The sequence below is a fragment of the Erythrolamprus reginae genome, chromosome 5 (assembly GCF_031021105.1).
Source record: "Erythrolamprus reginae isolate rEryReg1 chromosome 5, rEryReg1.hap1, whole genome shotgun sequence".
NCBI classification, from domain to species: domain Eukaryota; kingdom Metazoa; phylum Chordata; class Lepidosauria; order Squamata; family Dipsadidae; genus Erythrolamprus; species Erythrolamprus reginae.
Window position 1 is genome coordinate 114,065,426 of NC_091954.1, and position 15,723 is coordinate 114,081,148.

Here is a 15,723-nt window from a genome sequence, read left to right on the forward strand (position 1 = left end):
CCTGTTTTTGTAGGGTTTTTTTTAAATTGCTCTCTTTGCTCCCAATGTTTCTTTCCAAGTGCTAATGATGTTCCCAGCTCTTACTGGCTTGCAAGCTCTTTCATTGTTACTCTCTTCGAATAAAGTTTTTTTTAAAGCTCTAACCAGGGGATAAAATAATGTGCTGAAGCCGACCAGACTAAGGACGCTAGCCAGATGAATATCTGGTAAGCAGATTCTTTTCCCTATTTTCCTCCCCAAAAACTAAGGCGTGTCTTATACTCTGGTGTGTCTTATACTCCAAAAAATAAGTTATAAACCGCTTCATAGTGCTTTATAGCTCTCTAAGCGGTTTACAGAATCAGCCTCTTGCCCCCAACAATCTGGGCCCTCATTTTATCCACCACGGAAGGATGGAAGGCTGACTCAACCTTGAACCGGTGGTGAGATCTGAACTGCTGAACTACAGCTAGCAGTTAGCTAAAGTTGCCTGCAGGGTTGCACTCTAGCCACTAACCCCACTATATTTCAATTCAGTTTTATTGTGGCTTGCCAGCACCCCATGCAGCTGATAGCAGGGGCCATTCGTGAGGAGACCAATTTGGTGACGCGCCAGCAGCCTGGGTAGCTGGCACCCAAGTTGGATAGTGGGGAAGATGGTGAGGACCTTTGGAACCTCCAGCACCTCATAGCAGTGATGAGGAAGAAGAGGCTTCTCCTCTTCTTGATGCATGAGTCCGCAGGGCTGCCAAGAGACAGGAATGGTTACTCCAGAGGAGGTCTCCTCGAGAGTAAGATTGGGGGCTAACTGGCCACTCCCCTAATCTACTTAAGAACCGCAGAGGCAGCTGAAAGGCTGCAGGAAACAACAGTTTAGACTCCTGTATCTGTCCTGAGTGTCTTGTGAATTCCCTGTTTCTCTGCTTTGGAATTCTTATCGTGGAAGACTCCTAGGCATTTTGCCAAGCTTTTGGAAGCTACGTGAGATAGCAAGAACTAACTAATTGCATTGCTTTGAGTTAAGACTGCTTGAATTTACACCAGCTACTAGTGAAGGTTAATTAGCAGCTGACTTTTTGAAAGAAAGGATTGCTTTTGGATTTGTGTGTGTGTCTCCACTGGTAATCCACAGGACTCCACAGGAATCATTGAGTCTGTCATCTGCACCTCTATAAATGTCTGGTTTGGTGCTGCAACCCAACAGTAGCGACACAGACTTCAGAGGACAATCAGAACTGCAGAAGAAACAATGGCTGCCAAACCTGCCTTCCATTGAGGACCTGTAGACTGCACGAGTCAAAAAGAGGGCAGGGAAAACATTTACTGACCCCTCGCATCCTGTTTCAACTCCTACCCTCAAAACATCGCTACAGAGCACTGCACACCAAGACAACTAGACACAAGAACAGTTTTCCCCCCGAACACCATCACTCTACTAAACAAATAATTCCCTCAACACTGTATGACTTTTTACTAAATCTGCACTTCTATTTCTACTGGTTTTTCTCATCCTTTTCCTCCCACTTAGGACTGTAACTTGTTGCTTGTATCCTAAGATGTTTATTAATATTGATTGTTTCTTCATTGCTTAATTGACCCCTATGACAATCATTAAGTGTTGTACATGATTCTTGACAAATGTATCTTTTTCTTTTATGCACGCTGAGAGCATCTGCACCAAGACAAATTCCTTGTGTGTCCAATCACACTTGGCCAATAAAAATTTTATTTATTCTATTCTATTCTATTCTATTCTATTCTATTCTATTCTATGGTAAGCCAGTTATTAAGAACATAAGTACATAAGAAGGGCCATGCTGAATCAGGCCAAAGCCCATCAAGTCCAGCATTCGGTGTCACAAAGTGGCCCACCAATTGTACATTAACAGTGATTCATTGATTAAGTTCGTTCAAACAGTGTGTTTTGATATGTTTGTAATTGGGGGAGGTTACAAACATTTCTCCTTCAGTGCCGTGCATGGAGGTGCACTGAAAGTCAACTTCCTGTCATAAAAAGAGAGAAAATTAAGATTACCTTCGACGTCACCTATCTGAGGGGAAGCTGGCGGGCTGTCCATCTGCTCAGAATCAACGCTCACATCGCTTTCCGATTCACTTTCTTCTTCAGTCTTTACGGTGAAGCCTAGTTAAGATGGAGGAAAGTTCTCGGATTTTGCTCCATCCAAGCACCCTTTCTCACGCGTTCACGTTTCTATCCAGTATTTCTAGGTCAAGGATTATTTATTTATTTTATGTATTAATTAGAAACATAGAAGATTGACGGCAGAAAAAGACCTCATGGTCCATCTAGTCTGCCCTTATACTATTTCCTGTATTTTACCTTAGGATGGATCTATGTTTATCCCAGGCATGTTTCAATTCAGTTACTGTGGATTTATCACCCACGTCTGCTGGAAGTTTGTCCCAAGGATCTATTACTCTTTCAGTAAAATAATAATTTCTCATGTTGCTTCTGATCGTTCCTCCAACTAACCTCAGATTGTGTCCCCTTGTTCTTGTGTTCACTTTCCTATTGAAAACACTTGTCCCCTGAACCTTATTTAACCCTTTGACATATTTAGAGGTATAACAAGCAGGAAGAGGGAGATTATGATCCTGCTATATAGAGTGCTGGTGAGACCTCATTTGGAATACTGTGTTCAGTTCTGGAGACCACCTACAAAAAGATATTGACAACATTGAAACATCCAAAGACGGGCTACAAGAATGGTGGAAGGTCTTAAGCGGAGAGGGGCGGCATACAAATCTAAATAATAAATAAATAAAACGTATCAGGAAAGACTTAATGAACTCAATCTGTATAGTCTGGAGGACAGAAGGAAAAGGGGGGACATGATCGAAACATTTAAATATGTTAAAGGGTTAAATAAGGTCCAGGAGGGAAGTGTTTTTAATAGGAAAGTGAACACAAGAACAAGGGGACACAATCTGAAGTTAGTTGGGGGAAAGATCGAAAGCAATGTGAGAAAATATTATTTTACTGAAAGAGTAGTAGATCCTTGGAACAAACTTCCAGCAGACGTGGTTGGTAAATCCACAGTAACTGAATTTAAACATGCCTGGGATAAACATATATCCATCCTAAGATAAAATACAGGAAATAGTATAAGGGCAGACTAGATGGACCATGAGGTCTTTTTCTGCCGTCAGTCTTCTATGTTTCTATGATCATGTCCCCCCTTTTCCTTCTGTCCTCCAGACTATACAGATGGAGTTCATGAAGTCTTTCCTGATACCTTTTAAGCTTAAGACCTTCCACCATTCTTGTAGCCCGTCTTTGGACCCGTTCAATTTTGTCAATATTTTTTTGTAGGTGAGGTCTATGGTTTTCTATGCCGTCTCTCTCCGAAGACTCAGGGCGGCTTACAACATACAATAGACTCATTAAAGAAAGAGAGGGCCAGAATGAAAAGTGAATGGCAAAAATTATTCTATTTTTATTTATTTGAAATAGTTAAATAGAATTGTTTAATTGCCCCGCAACAAGGTGGCTGTGGCGAGTTTGCTGCCGCGAGTTGGCTGTGGCAAGTTGTCCCATTCCCAATGATGCCCCAATGTTCTTGTCAATTCTCGTCACTTTGAAGAATTGCAGAGGGACCAAAAACACCATTCCCTGCTGGTCATGGCATCCTGGATGCCGTTTTTTCTATATGTTCCCCTTTGCTTACCCCAAAGGCTTTGTCTTTGCTCATCCTGGTTTGCGTCATTTTCATCCACTGCTTTCCAAAGGTAACCTCTGCCTTCTAAGCCAACCTCTTCTCTGTTGTAGCCTGAAGTGGAAAAAATTAATGTCGGATTGATTACTATTTTTTTTTGGGGGGGGGGGGGGCCAACTAAACAAAAGAAATGGGTGCATTGACAGCAGTCCCAAAACAATTCAACCTCAGAGGAGAATATTTGTAGCTCAAGGCTGAAACGAGGAGTCCTTGATGGTCCAGGATAGGGGTAGGCAAAGTTGGCTCTTCTATGACTTGTGGACTTCAACTCCCATAATTCCTGAGCCAATCATGCTAGCTCAGGAATTCTGGGAGTTGAAGTCCACGTGTCGTAGAAGAGCCAAATTTGCCTAGCCCTGGTCTAGGAGCTTGGTCCTCCGCCCTCTTCTCCTCCTCCCCCATTCCTTTCTAGCACTGATGACGTTACCTAGTTTGGGTATGAAACATCTGCAAGAAAACAACAGAGTTCAGAGAGCACCAAGGTCTCCACAATGCCCTTCCTCTTCCTCTCTACAAACCCCGTTTCCTTCTAGCACTGATGATGTTACCTAGTTTGAGCAATGAGACGTCTGCAAAAAAACCAAGCTCTCAGACAGATCTGGGCAAAAGAAAGAAAGAGAGGGAGGGAGGGAGGGAGGGAGGGAGGGAGGGAGGGAGGAAGGAAGGAAGGAAGGAAGGAAGGAAGGAAGGAAGGAAGGAAGGAAGGAAGGAAGGAAGGAAGGAAGGAAGGAGAAATTCTCTTTCCATGCCCTTTTGCAAAAGTCCAATAAATGCTCATTTTTTAATTGTTCACTGGTTTCATTGGCCTTTCCAAGAAATTTAAAGCAACCCCCCCAACCCCACCTCTCAGGGGGGAAAAGGGAGGAGGAGGAAGAAAAGGAATCCAAAGCTACTTTCAGGCAAAGCCTCCATTATGTTTTCTCAACTGACAATGCAGATCAGTTGATTTTTCTTCCTGGCATTGCACAGAAGCAAAATCTTGCTGGGGCGCATGTCGAGTGTGCGCGCATGGTTCTGGTAGTGGCAGTAAGTAGCAACCCCCACCTGCTTCACCCCATAAACAAACCAAAACATATTGTTGACTTAATTATTTCAGGAGCAGCATCTGGAACTAGTAACCTTCTTGGCATGATGATAAATATGCCCATGTCACACCAACACTCCGCAGTCTGCACTGGTTGCCGATCAGTTTCCGATCACAATTCAAAGTGTTGGTTATGACCTATAAAGCCCTTCATGGCACCGGATCAGATTATCTCAGGGACCGTCTTCTGCTGCACAAATCCCAGTGGCCAGTTAGGTCCCACAGAGTGGATCTTCTCCAGGTCCCGTCAACTAAAGAATGTCGCTTGGCGGGACCCAGGGGAAGAGCCTTCTCTGTGGTGGCCCCGACCCTCTGGAACCAACTCCCCCCAGAGATTAGAATTGCCCCCACCCTCCTTGCCTTTCGTAAGCTGCTTAAAACCCACCTCTGCTGTCAGCCATGGGGGAATTGAGACCCTCTTCCCCCTAGGCCTTTACAATTCTATGCATGGTATGTATGTATGTATGTATGCTTGGTTTTTTTATATTAATTATTTAATTATTTCTAACATCAGACTACTATTGTACACTGCTTTATTGTTGCTGTTAGCCACCCCGAGTCTCCGGAGAGGGGCGGCATACAAATGCAATCAATCAATCAATCAATCAATCAATCAATAAATAAATAAAGGAGTTTTGGACAATCCAGCTCAGCGTGAAGGAGCACAAATGCATCATCAGTCACAAATCATTTCGCGCCCACAAGAAATCTAAATCCGGCCTATCTTGAATTCCTTTCTATTTCCCTGCTAATTTCCCCTTGACTGTCAGTAGTTCAGATTCTTGTAGACAGCTTTTGCACTCTGCCTAACATACCTTACATTATTGACGTTGTAGGGGCAGGAAAAATAGGAGCTAGCACTGACAATGTTACCTAGTTTGGTAACGAGACGTCTACAGGAAAACCACAAAGCTCAGAGAGCACAAAGACCCCAAAGCTCAACCCCGAGCTACAAATGTTCTCTTTTGCCGAAAAGTAGGAGGAGAGCTCTATATAAAACAGCTAAAGGTGTGGAACAAAAGGCAGGACACACTTCTAATAAATAAATAAGAAGACATTTGCACCACAAGAGCAACAAAAGCTAAGTAAAAATATAAGGGGATTTCAATTGTGCCCAAATAGTAGTTAAGAGCCTGGGGTCTGCTTTTCCTCCACCACTTCATCATCATCATCTCCTTCCCTTCTCCAGTTGCTTAAGGAGTTATTAATACTTTTCCTTAAATCCTTAGCAGGTTCCCAAGGGAAGACTCTATGGGGAAGAGGCAGAAGAGAATAAGAGAATAACAGAATCGGAAGGGACCTTGGGGGTCTTCTAGTCTAATCTCCCTGTTCAAGCAGGAGACCCATGTCAGACAATTCTCTTCTTAAAAACCTCCAGCATTGGAGCACCCACAACTTCTGGAGGAAAGGCGTTCCGCTGGTTAATTGTTCTCAATGTCAGGAAATGTCTCCTTAGTTCCATGTTGCTTCTCTCCTTGATTAGTTTCCATCAGTTGCTTCTTGTTCTACCCTCAGCTGCTTTGGAGAACAGTTTGACTCCCTCTTCTTTGGGGCAGCCCCTCAGATCTTGCAAGACCGCTATCGTGGCATCCTTAGAAAACCCAGAGTCTTGCTCTCCAACAAATCCCAGGTTCTCCTCGTACCTTTTTGCTTCGCTTTGCTCTCCTCCTTGTTCACATCCGCATCGTCGCTGAACTCATCGTCATCATACTCTTCTTCATCTGCAGGGTGCAGGGATATGACGGTGCCTTCTGGAAAGGCCTTGTCGGGGCCCACCACCACCTGCAATTAAGCAACATTTCCAGGTTTACTCCCTCTGGTGTTGTGGTGAGCTCTGGCCCAGCTCCTGCCCCAAGGACTGTGGATGTGGGGGAGACATCCACATGCTGCAGGCCTGTTTTGCCCCCCAGTGGAATCTGCTGATGAAGGCTCCTCTGACCAAGAAGACATGAATGACAGGGAGGAGGAGAGTGGGGCAGACAGCTCAGAAGGAGATCAATTATCTAGCTCCTCCTTGGATTCAGAACAAGAGTTAATGATACAGCCACGCATGCGGAGAGCGATGCATAGGAAGCAACAACTGAGAGATTATTATCAAAGAAAATGAGGCCACCTGTGGGTGGGTGGGGCTGTGGTCATTAGTGAGGCTGCTATAAAGAGCAGCCTGTGGGTTTGGCCATTGTGGAGGATTATCTGATCGTTGTGTTTCGTGACTGCTTTACTGACTTTGACCTTTTGTGTGCTGATTTTTCCCCGCTTTGAAACTAAACCAGAGCAAAGTGTGTTTCACTTTGTGAAAGAAGAAGGACTGTAAATTGCCTCACAGCTGCAAGCTAAGTATCTCAGAACTGATAAGGGACTTGTACCAATTACCACTTTGTTTGGAGACGAGTGCTCTTTGCTATACCAAAAGAAGGCTTAGATTAAGGGAATTTTCATTATAAAGAACATTGTTTTGAATTTTCAAACGTGTGTGTGTGTGTCTGAAATTTGTACCTGTGAATTTTTGGGAGGATTCTAACAGAGAACCCGACAGAACATCTGGGAAAGTTAAAAAAAGAAAAAGGCTTGCGTATTTCAACCCCCTCCTCCAAATTCATGCAGGCTGGAGGGGTCAAAAACCCAAGTCATAAGAATATAGGAAAAGCCATGCTGAATGGGGCCAAAGCCCATCGAGTCCAGCATTCTGTGTCCCTCTGGTGACCCACTGATAAAATAAAATAAACCACATCTCTTCTGACTCACCTGGGAAGTAAGGACGCAATGAGGATTCAACGTTACGCCTTCCTTTACCTCTGCCTTGTCACAAACGATGGACTGATAGATTTTTACACCGTCACCTATATGGACATCATTCCACAGGAATGCCCGGTCCAGACAGACACTGTTACCTGATCGGTACCCAAAAAAAACCAAACCATCATTTTATGCCATATTTATCCGAGTGTTTGCTTACAATAGATAAGTTCGGTTTCGTCTCAGTGTCGGCCCCAAAAATTAGATGCACATAAATGTTCTGATTAATAAAAGGAATTAATATTTACAAAAGTCCCAATACGCTAAAAGCCTTTTAAGAGTCTTTTCGGGTGGTTCTAAACCTCTTCAAGTCATCCCATATGTCGACCTCTCTACATTGGTTGCCAATTCAAGCCAGGGCCCAATTTAAACTGTTAGTGATGGTATTTAAGGCCCTGCGTTCAAACACAACAAATTACTTGGCGACCTATTTATCTTGGTGCACACCATCGAGGGACCTATGTTCGGCAGGGAAGGGTCAGTTGACAGACAGATACAGCAACATCAAAATTGCGAGCCTTTCAAGATCTGGCCCTATGTCTGTGGAACAGTCTTCTCTTAGAGATTCAGTTAGAGAATTTTCTCCCCTTCCGCAGGGGCCTCTCTAGGAATCTCCTGGGAGGAAACAGAGCCGGAAAAGGCAGGAAGAAGCCTCCATGGGGCCTCTCGGGGAATCTCCTGGAAGGAAACAGGGCCGGAAAAGGCGGGGAGAAGCCTCCGTGGGGCCTCTCTAGGAATCTCCTGGGAGGAAACAGGCCCGGAAAAGGCAGGGATAAGCCTCCGTGGGGCCTCTCTAGGAATCTCCTGGGAGGAAACAGGGCCAGAAAAGGCAGGAAGAAGCCTCCATGGGGCTTCTGTGGGAATCTCCTGGGAGGAAACAGGCCCGGAAAAGGCAGGGAGAAGCCTCCGTGGGGCCTCTATAGGAATCTCCTGGCAGGAAACAGGGCCGGAAAAGGCAGGGAGAAGCCTCTGTGGGGCCTTTCTAGGAATCTCCTGGGAGGAAACAGGGCCTCCACCCTCCCTGTGGTTTCCCCAACCGCACACATTATTTGCTTTTACATTGATTCCTATGGGAAAAATGGCTTCTTCTTACGAACTTTTCTACTTAAGAACCTGGTCACGCAACAAATTAAGTTCGTAAGTAGAGGTACCACTGCATTAAGTCTTCTTCCCATGATGTTTTCTGTCGTGCCTGCGCCCCAAGCTCGACAAAGGACGCCTCAGGCCCCAAACCAGATCCTATTTTACGGGCATCGCGACGTACCTATTTTGCAGTTGGGCCCAATGACGCTGTTGGCGATGCTGCATTTCGTGCCCACGGATGTTCTTCGACCAATGAGGACATTCTCTTCCAGCACGCTCTCGTGACCCAGACTAACTTCGGCACCCCGGTAAATATTGTGTCGGGAATGAGTGCAGCTCGCTTTCTCATTCATGAAGTTCATTTCCGGGGTCACAGGATAGACCCAGCGCTGCAGGATGTCCGAGGACACCGACTCATACATCGACAAGTTGGAAACCGAGGCGCCGTATTCTTCTGAGGTCACATACATGTGGATCTGGTTCCCAAGGACCTGAGGAACAGAGGAGGGTTATTAGGAAAGTCCTCGGACCTTCTTTTCCTTTTTAAAAAAAATATTTTTTATTAAATTGCAAAGACAGACAAAACATACATTACACGTAACATTTAGTGGAGCAACAATCGCTCCTCTCAAAGTAGAAGTCATCTTTATATTTATAATAAGTAAAAAAGAAAAAAATAATAAACTAACTTTATCTAAAACAGTTAGATATATCAGTTGTAAGATAATAAGTAAAAACACATCTAAAACATTTAAAAATATATAGAAATTTTAAAATTATGACTTGAAATGAACTACTAACCCTTCGCATCCTGGACACAAACTGTTTCAACTCCTACCCTCAAAATGTCACTACAGAACACACCAAGACACAAGAATAGTTTTTTCCACAAATGCCATCACTCTGATAAACAAATAATCCCCTCAACACTGTCAAACTATTAACTAAGTCTGCACTACTACCCCGAAAATAAGACGGCATTAATTTGCTACATCTTATTTTCAGGGGATGTCTTATTTTTTTTCAATGAATTCACATTTATTGCTGAACAAAGAAAAATGAACATTTATTATATCCTGTACATTAGTTGTCATCACAAACCAGCATAACCAGACAAAGTGTGAATCCTATCAAGAATTTCTTACTACTACCGTACCATTATTTCCTTGTACAACAATTATACTTCCTTCAAATATATGTTATCTATGTTCTGTTCGGGAATGCTGCGAAACGAAACATCTCCTACATCTTACTTTCGGGAGATGCCTTATATTAGGCAATTCTACGAAATCTCTGCTACGTCTTACTTTCAGGGGTGACTTATTTTTGGGGAAACAGGGTATATACACCTGGTCAGTTTGATGACTCTGATACAGATAGTGTTTATGAATTAGTGGCAGGCCCTGGGTTACAGGTGTCAGAACAGGTGGGAGGCTAGCCACAGGACACTGCTATGAGTCCAGACTCCAGTGAAGAAGAGACAGATACTAGATGGTTAAATCCTAATTTCAGAAGAGTACAAAGGCGCAGGGAACAAGTGTTAGGGAAGAGATATTAAGGGGAGGAACGGGTTAATTACTGAAGTTATTTATTCGTCACGTCCGGGTGCCAGCGGGGAAGAAGGGCGGAGTTTTCAATGTGGTAAATCCATCATGGACGTGTGCCGGTATGGCTACGAAGTAAGTTAGTTCATTCTGTGCTATTTTACAGCTGTTCTTAGTGCTTTGAACTACGCTGAATAGAGATAAATCTTAAAACAAAGGAGGAGGCCTGGAGGAGTGCTTTGGTGTGCTTTAATCGTTAAGATAAGAGAGGAAGGAATGTGACTGCCTATAATGCATTTTGAATACGGAGGAGAAATAAAGATGGAGTTTTTGTTTATGAAATCCTGCATTCAGTAAGCGTTATTTCCAATTTAATCTAAGTTCTAACCAGAATCCAGAACAACTACTAGTTTTTTCTCATCATTCCTATCACCCATTTCCTCCCACTTATGACTGTAAGACTGTAACTTGTTGCTTGTATCCTTAAGATTTCTATTAATATTGTTTCCTGATTGCTTATTTGACCCCTATGACAATCATTAAGTCTTATACCTCATGATTCTTGACAAATGTATATTTTTCTTTTATGTACACTGAGAGCATCTGCACCAAAGACAAATTCTCTGCTACGTATTTTACCTCTTCGTTCACCAACAAGCCACGGACAAAGTCATCCCGAGTTTGATAATCAAAATTATCTGTAAACAGCTGGGCCACCTACAAAAGAAGAACAAAGCAGGGTTGGTTTATAATAGGAAATTATAACTTGGCATGATGAGAGGATGCATCTTGTAAGCTGCCCTGAGTCCCCTGGAGAATGAGTCCCCTGGAGAATGAGTCCCCTGGAGAATGAATGAGTCTTCGGAGAGGGGCAGCATAAAAATCTAATAAATAAATAAATGAATGAATGAATGAATAAATAAATAAAATAAAATAAATAAGGGCGGCCTAAGATCTGGATGGATGGATGGATGGATGGATGGATGGATGGATGGATGGATGAATGACCTACCAATCAAGCAACCAACCAACCAACCAAGGGCTCCTTGTGATTCCCGATGCTCTACACTTACCTGGGGAGAACAGATGCTAATATGGCAGTCTAGCAAATCGTTCCGTACTTGCACTTGTTCAACGTTGTTCTGAAACAAACTCTAGAACAAAATAAATAAAGTTTACAAATAAATAAATACAATCCTAAAGCCCTTCATGGTTTAGGACCAAACTATTTACAGGACCGTCTCCTGTTGCATACCTCTCAGAGACCAATTAAGAGCCCACAGGGTCAGCTTTCTCCGGGTCCCGTTGACTAAGCAATGTCGGTTGGCAGGCCCAGGGAGGGCCTTCTTTGTGGCGGCCCCGGTTCTTGGGAACCAATTACCCCCTCGAGGTTCTGTACTGCCCCTACCCTTCCGGCCTTCAGAAAAGTGTTAAAGATCTGCTCTGCCGACAGGCTTGGGGGCCGTGAGATTTATTTATTTATTTTATTTTTATTTATTTATTAGATTTGTATGCCGCCCCTCTCCGAAGACTCAGGGCGGCTAACAACAATAAAAAAGACAATGTAAACAAATCTAATATTAAAAATAATCTAAAAAACCCCAATTTAAAGAACCAATCATACATACAAGCATACCATGTATAAATTCTATAACAGCTCTCTCCGGCCAACTTCATCTAACTGGTATGCATGATGGTATAAAAGTATTGATTGAATTCAGGGGTTTTTATTGTTATTAATTATTAGAGGTTTTTAGTCTTTATTAATGGAGTTATGTTTAGTTCTGGTCACCACATCTCAAGAAGGATAGAATGGAACTGGAAAAGGTGCAAAAAAAGGGCAACAAGAATGATCAAGGAAATGGAGCCCCTCCCTTATGAAACCAGGTTGCAACGCCTCGGTCTCTTCCGCCTTGAAAGACGGCGTTTCAGAGGTGACTTGATCGAAGTGTATAAAATCACGCATGGGATAGAAAAGGTGGATAGAGGAAAATTCTTTTCTCTATCACACAATACTAGGATGAGGGGGCACTCCCTAAAACACATAGATAAGAAAGTGAGCACAAATAATGGGAAATATTTCTTCACCAAGAGAATCACTGGTTTATGGAAGAGGTCAAGACAGCTGTCAGCCTGGATTTAGCTTCAAGGCAGGATTAGACAGATTCATGGATGCCAAGTGTATCAGTGGTTATTGAAATGGATGTCCATGTGCCGCCTCTATGCTGGTTGAGGCAGGCAGGGTTCCCTTGGGTACCATTTGTTGGGGGTCAGGGGAAAGGGAGGGTCTTGCCTTCTCCTTCTGCTGAAGATCCCCATGGACAATTGGTGGGTCACTGTGGGACACAGAATGCTGGACTTCTGATGTTCTTATGCTCACCGTTATTAATTGTTGCAATTTGACTTTTTATTGTACAGTTTTTATTGTTGTGAGCTGCCCTGAGCCCTACGTGATTGGGCGGCATACAAGTCAAACAAACAAACAAACAAAGACATAAATAAAAATGGGTCACAAGAGGCGCCTTTTTAAAAAGACCAGGCATTAGCTATTTTTGATATTTTTTTCTAATAAAAGTAACTTCGTTTGAAAGCCGTTTCTGTAACTTAATCCATCGCCTCCAGATTTGATTTATTATAGTCCATGCGGGCTGTAATTTATCTACAAAATCTGACATGGTAGCAGAGGATGGTTGATTTTAAATAATAGCTACCGCGCTCATTGTAATGCCTGCCAAGAGAAAGAAAAGACTTTTTTCTCAGTCTTTTATTGACCAGATATCAAATGAGCAATTTGCCGACTTGGTGGATCTTATTCAAACTTCTAAAGAGGAACGAAATCTCGTCATGAAATAGTATAGGACAGTGACGGCTAACCTTTTCGGCATCATTTCAGAGCACCGAAACTAGAACATGCATATGCCAAAACCCTAAAGAGAGCTGCTGCCCAGTGCACGTGTGTGGCGGCCAGCTGTTTTTTCTGGGTTCTATTGCACGCATAGCTGTTCTCTTCTGGGTCCCAGCATGTACATGTGTGCTGGCTACTTGCCAAAAACCTTGGTTTTGTTTTGTGGTCTGCAGGAAGGAGGGTTAAGACTGTTATGTGGAATGGAGCATTTGGGGATGTTCACTTAGGCTGTGAAAGTAGCAAGGGACACTTTAGGTTGTTGCCTTTGAGTAAGTGATCACTTTGTGGGTGGCCATCTATAGGTCAGCGATTCAAATCTCATCACCGGCTCAAGGTTGACTCACCCTTCCATCCTTCCCAGGTGGGTAAAATGAGGACCCGGATTTGTGGGGGCAATAGGCTGGCTCTGTTTAAAAAAAAGTGCTATTGCTAACATGTTGTAAGCCGCCTTGAGTCTAAGGAGAAGGGCGACATTAAAAAATCAAATAAATAAATAAATAAAATCTTAATCTTGAAGGCACCCTTATGACAATGCTCAAAATGTGCTTTCAAAATTTTAAGCGAGATGTTTCTGTCATAATACCCTACGAAAATAGACTAACAATCCTGGGTCTAGAAAGCTTAGAACTACGGCGCCTAAAACACGATTTAAGTATTGCCCACAAGATCATACACTGCAACGTCCTGCCTGTCAATGACTACTTCAGCTTCAACCGCAACAACACAAGAGCACGCAACAGATTCAAACTTAATATTAACCGCTCCAAACTTGACTGTAAAAAATATGACTTTAGCAATCGAGTTGTCGAAGCGTGGAACTCATTACCGGACTCAATGGTGTCAACCCCTAACCCCCAACATTTGTCCCTTAGACTATCTACGATTGACCTCTCCAGGTTCCTAAGAGGTCAGTAAGGGGGGTACATAAGAGCACTAGTGTGCCGTTCGTCCCCTGTCCAATTGTCTCTCCTTTATCTCATGTATCATATATCTTTTCTTCCTTTCATATATCTTCTCCTCTATTTTTATATCTTTTCTTCTATCCTTTTCTTTACATATATTACTACATGTCTATTCTCTTCAATGTGTATTGTGTATTGGACTAACTAACTAACTAAGTAACTAACTAACTAACTAAATAAATAAATAAATAAATAAATAAATATAAATTTCACTGTTCCACAGCTGCTCACTTCTAGGATGTGGGTGAATTCGATGACCTGCTTGTTTTGAGTCCATTGATCTGGGTATTGTTTTGAGGTTCTTGGAAAATCCTTGGTCAAGTCATATGATTGTCAAGCCACTCCTACCCGGTCACATGACCATCAAGCCACCCCCCACAAAATAAGCCATGCCCGCAGTGCGATAGGAAAAATAATTGGTAGCCCTTCACTGCACCCACCATAGGAAAACCGAAATGCTTGAGCCCTTGCGTCCGCTGATAGTGGAGCACTCGTTGTGTAACACTGTCCATCACCAGGATAACATCGTCCTCCGGACACCGGCCCCGATGACCTGGTGAACACTCTTGAAATATCATCGTCATGACAGATACATTCTTCTCTATTTTACGCCGCGTCCTGTTCCAGGAGAGAGGGAAAGTTCACTTTTTTAAAAAAACAAGAGCAACAATAATAAAATACACTCACAGGTAAGATAGCAGCACATCATTGCTGCCAGGAGGGCCTTTCGGAGGTAGTCCTTGTCTGCAGTTTGGCAATTGACTCCGTTTTATGACGTCATAAATAGGGGTCAATGGCCAAGCATCTGAATTTCATGTGATGCCCACTTTGATACTTTCTATTCAAGCAAAGTCAGATTCACTTAGCAAATCCTGTTACTAATCTGATACGGCAGTGATTTGCTTAACCAGGTCATAAAATGGTACAATTTTCGCACATAACGACTGTCTTGCTCAGCAACATAAATTTTTGTTTTTGTATTTTTAACATTGCCTTTTTCTAATAGAGTTTTCTTCATTTTACATCACCGTTTCAAACTTTGCAACGTTGACAGATCGGTATATTTTCCCTAATATACAGTATTGTATTCATAGCTATTGTTTCCGTATTTCTAACACTCTTCTCTCTATAGTTATCACTCCATGCATTTCATTTTATTATTTTACATTTTTATAACATCCAATCCTATTATTATTATTATTTACAATAAACATTCTGTCTATCATTATTCACTGCTCAAAAAAATAAAGGGAACACTTAAACAACGTAATATAACTCCAAGTAAATTAAATGTCTATGAAATTGAACTGTCCATTTAGGAAGCAACAATGATTGACAATCAATTTCATATGCTGTTGTGCACATTCCACTTTGTACAGAACAAAATATTCAATGAGAAACATAGAAACATAGAAGACTGACGGCAGAAAAAGACCTCATGATCCATCTAGTCTGCCCTTATACTATTTTCTGTATTTTATCTTAGGATGGATATATGTTTATCCCAGGCATGTTTCAATTCAGTTACTGTGGATTTATCTACCACGTCTGCTGGAAGTTTGTTCCAAGGATCTACTACTCTTTCAGTAAAATAATATTTTCTCATGTTGCTTTTGATCTTTCCCCCAACTAA

General features: G+C 42.5%; 1 protein-coding gene across 1 annotated transcript in view; it reads right to left on the reverse strand.

Annotated features, from left to right (window-relative positions):
- The window catches only part of EIF2B5 (eukaryotic translation initiation factor 2B subunit epsilon), a 44,509-nt gene that overhangs the window by 13,009 nt on the left and 15,777 nt on the right, over positions 1 to 15,723 (reverse strand). The window contains exons 4-11 of the mRNA XM_070753768.1: positions 14,531 to 14,708; positions 11,297 to 11,377; positions 10,863 to 10,940; positions 8,861 to 9,170; positions 7,546 to 7,691; positions 6,444 to 6,582; positions 3,669 to 3,770; positions 2,015 to 2,122 (exon numbers count right to left, since the gene is read on the reverse strand). Of these exons, the coding sequence (XP_070609869.1) occupies positions 2,015 to 2,122; positions 3,669 to 3,770; positions 6,444 to 6,582; positions 7,546 to 7,691; positions 8,861 to 9,170; positions 10,863 to 10,940; positions 11,297 to 11,377; positions 14,531 to 14,708 (1,142 nt within the window). The remainder of the gene's footprint in view (positions 1 to 2,014; positions 2,123 to 3,668; positions 3,771 to 6,443; positions 6,583 to 7,545; positions 7,692 to 8,860; positions 9,171 to 10,862; positions 10,941 to 11,296; positions 11,378 to 14,530; positions 14,709 to 15,723) is intronic.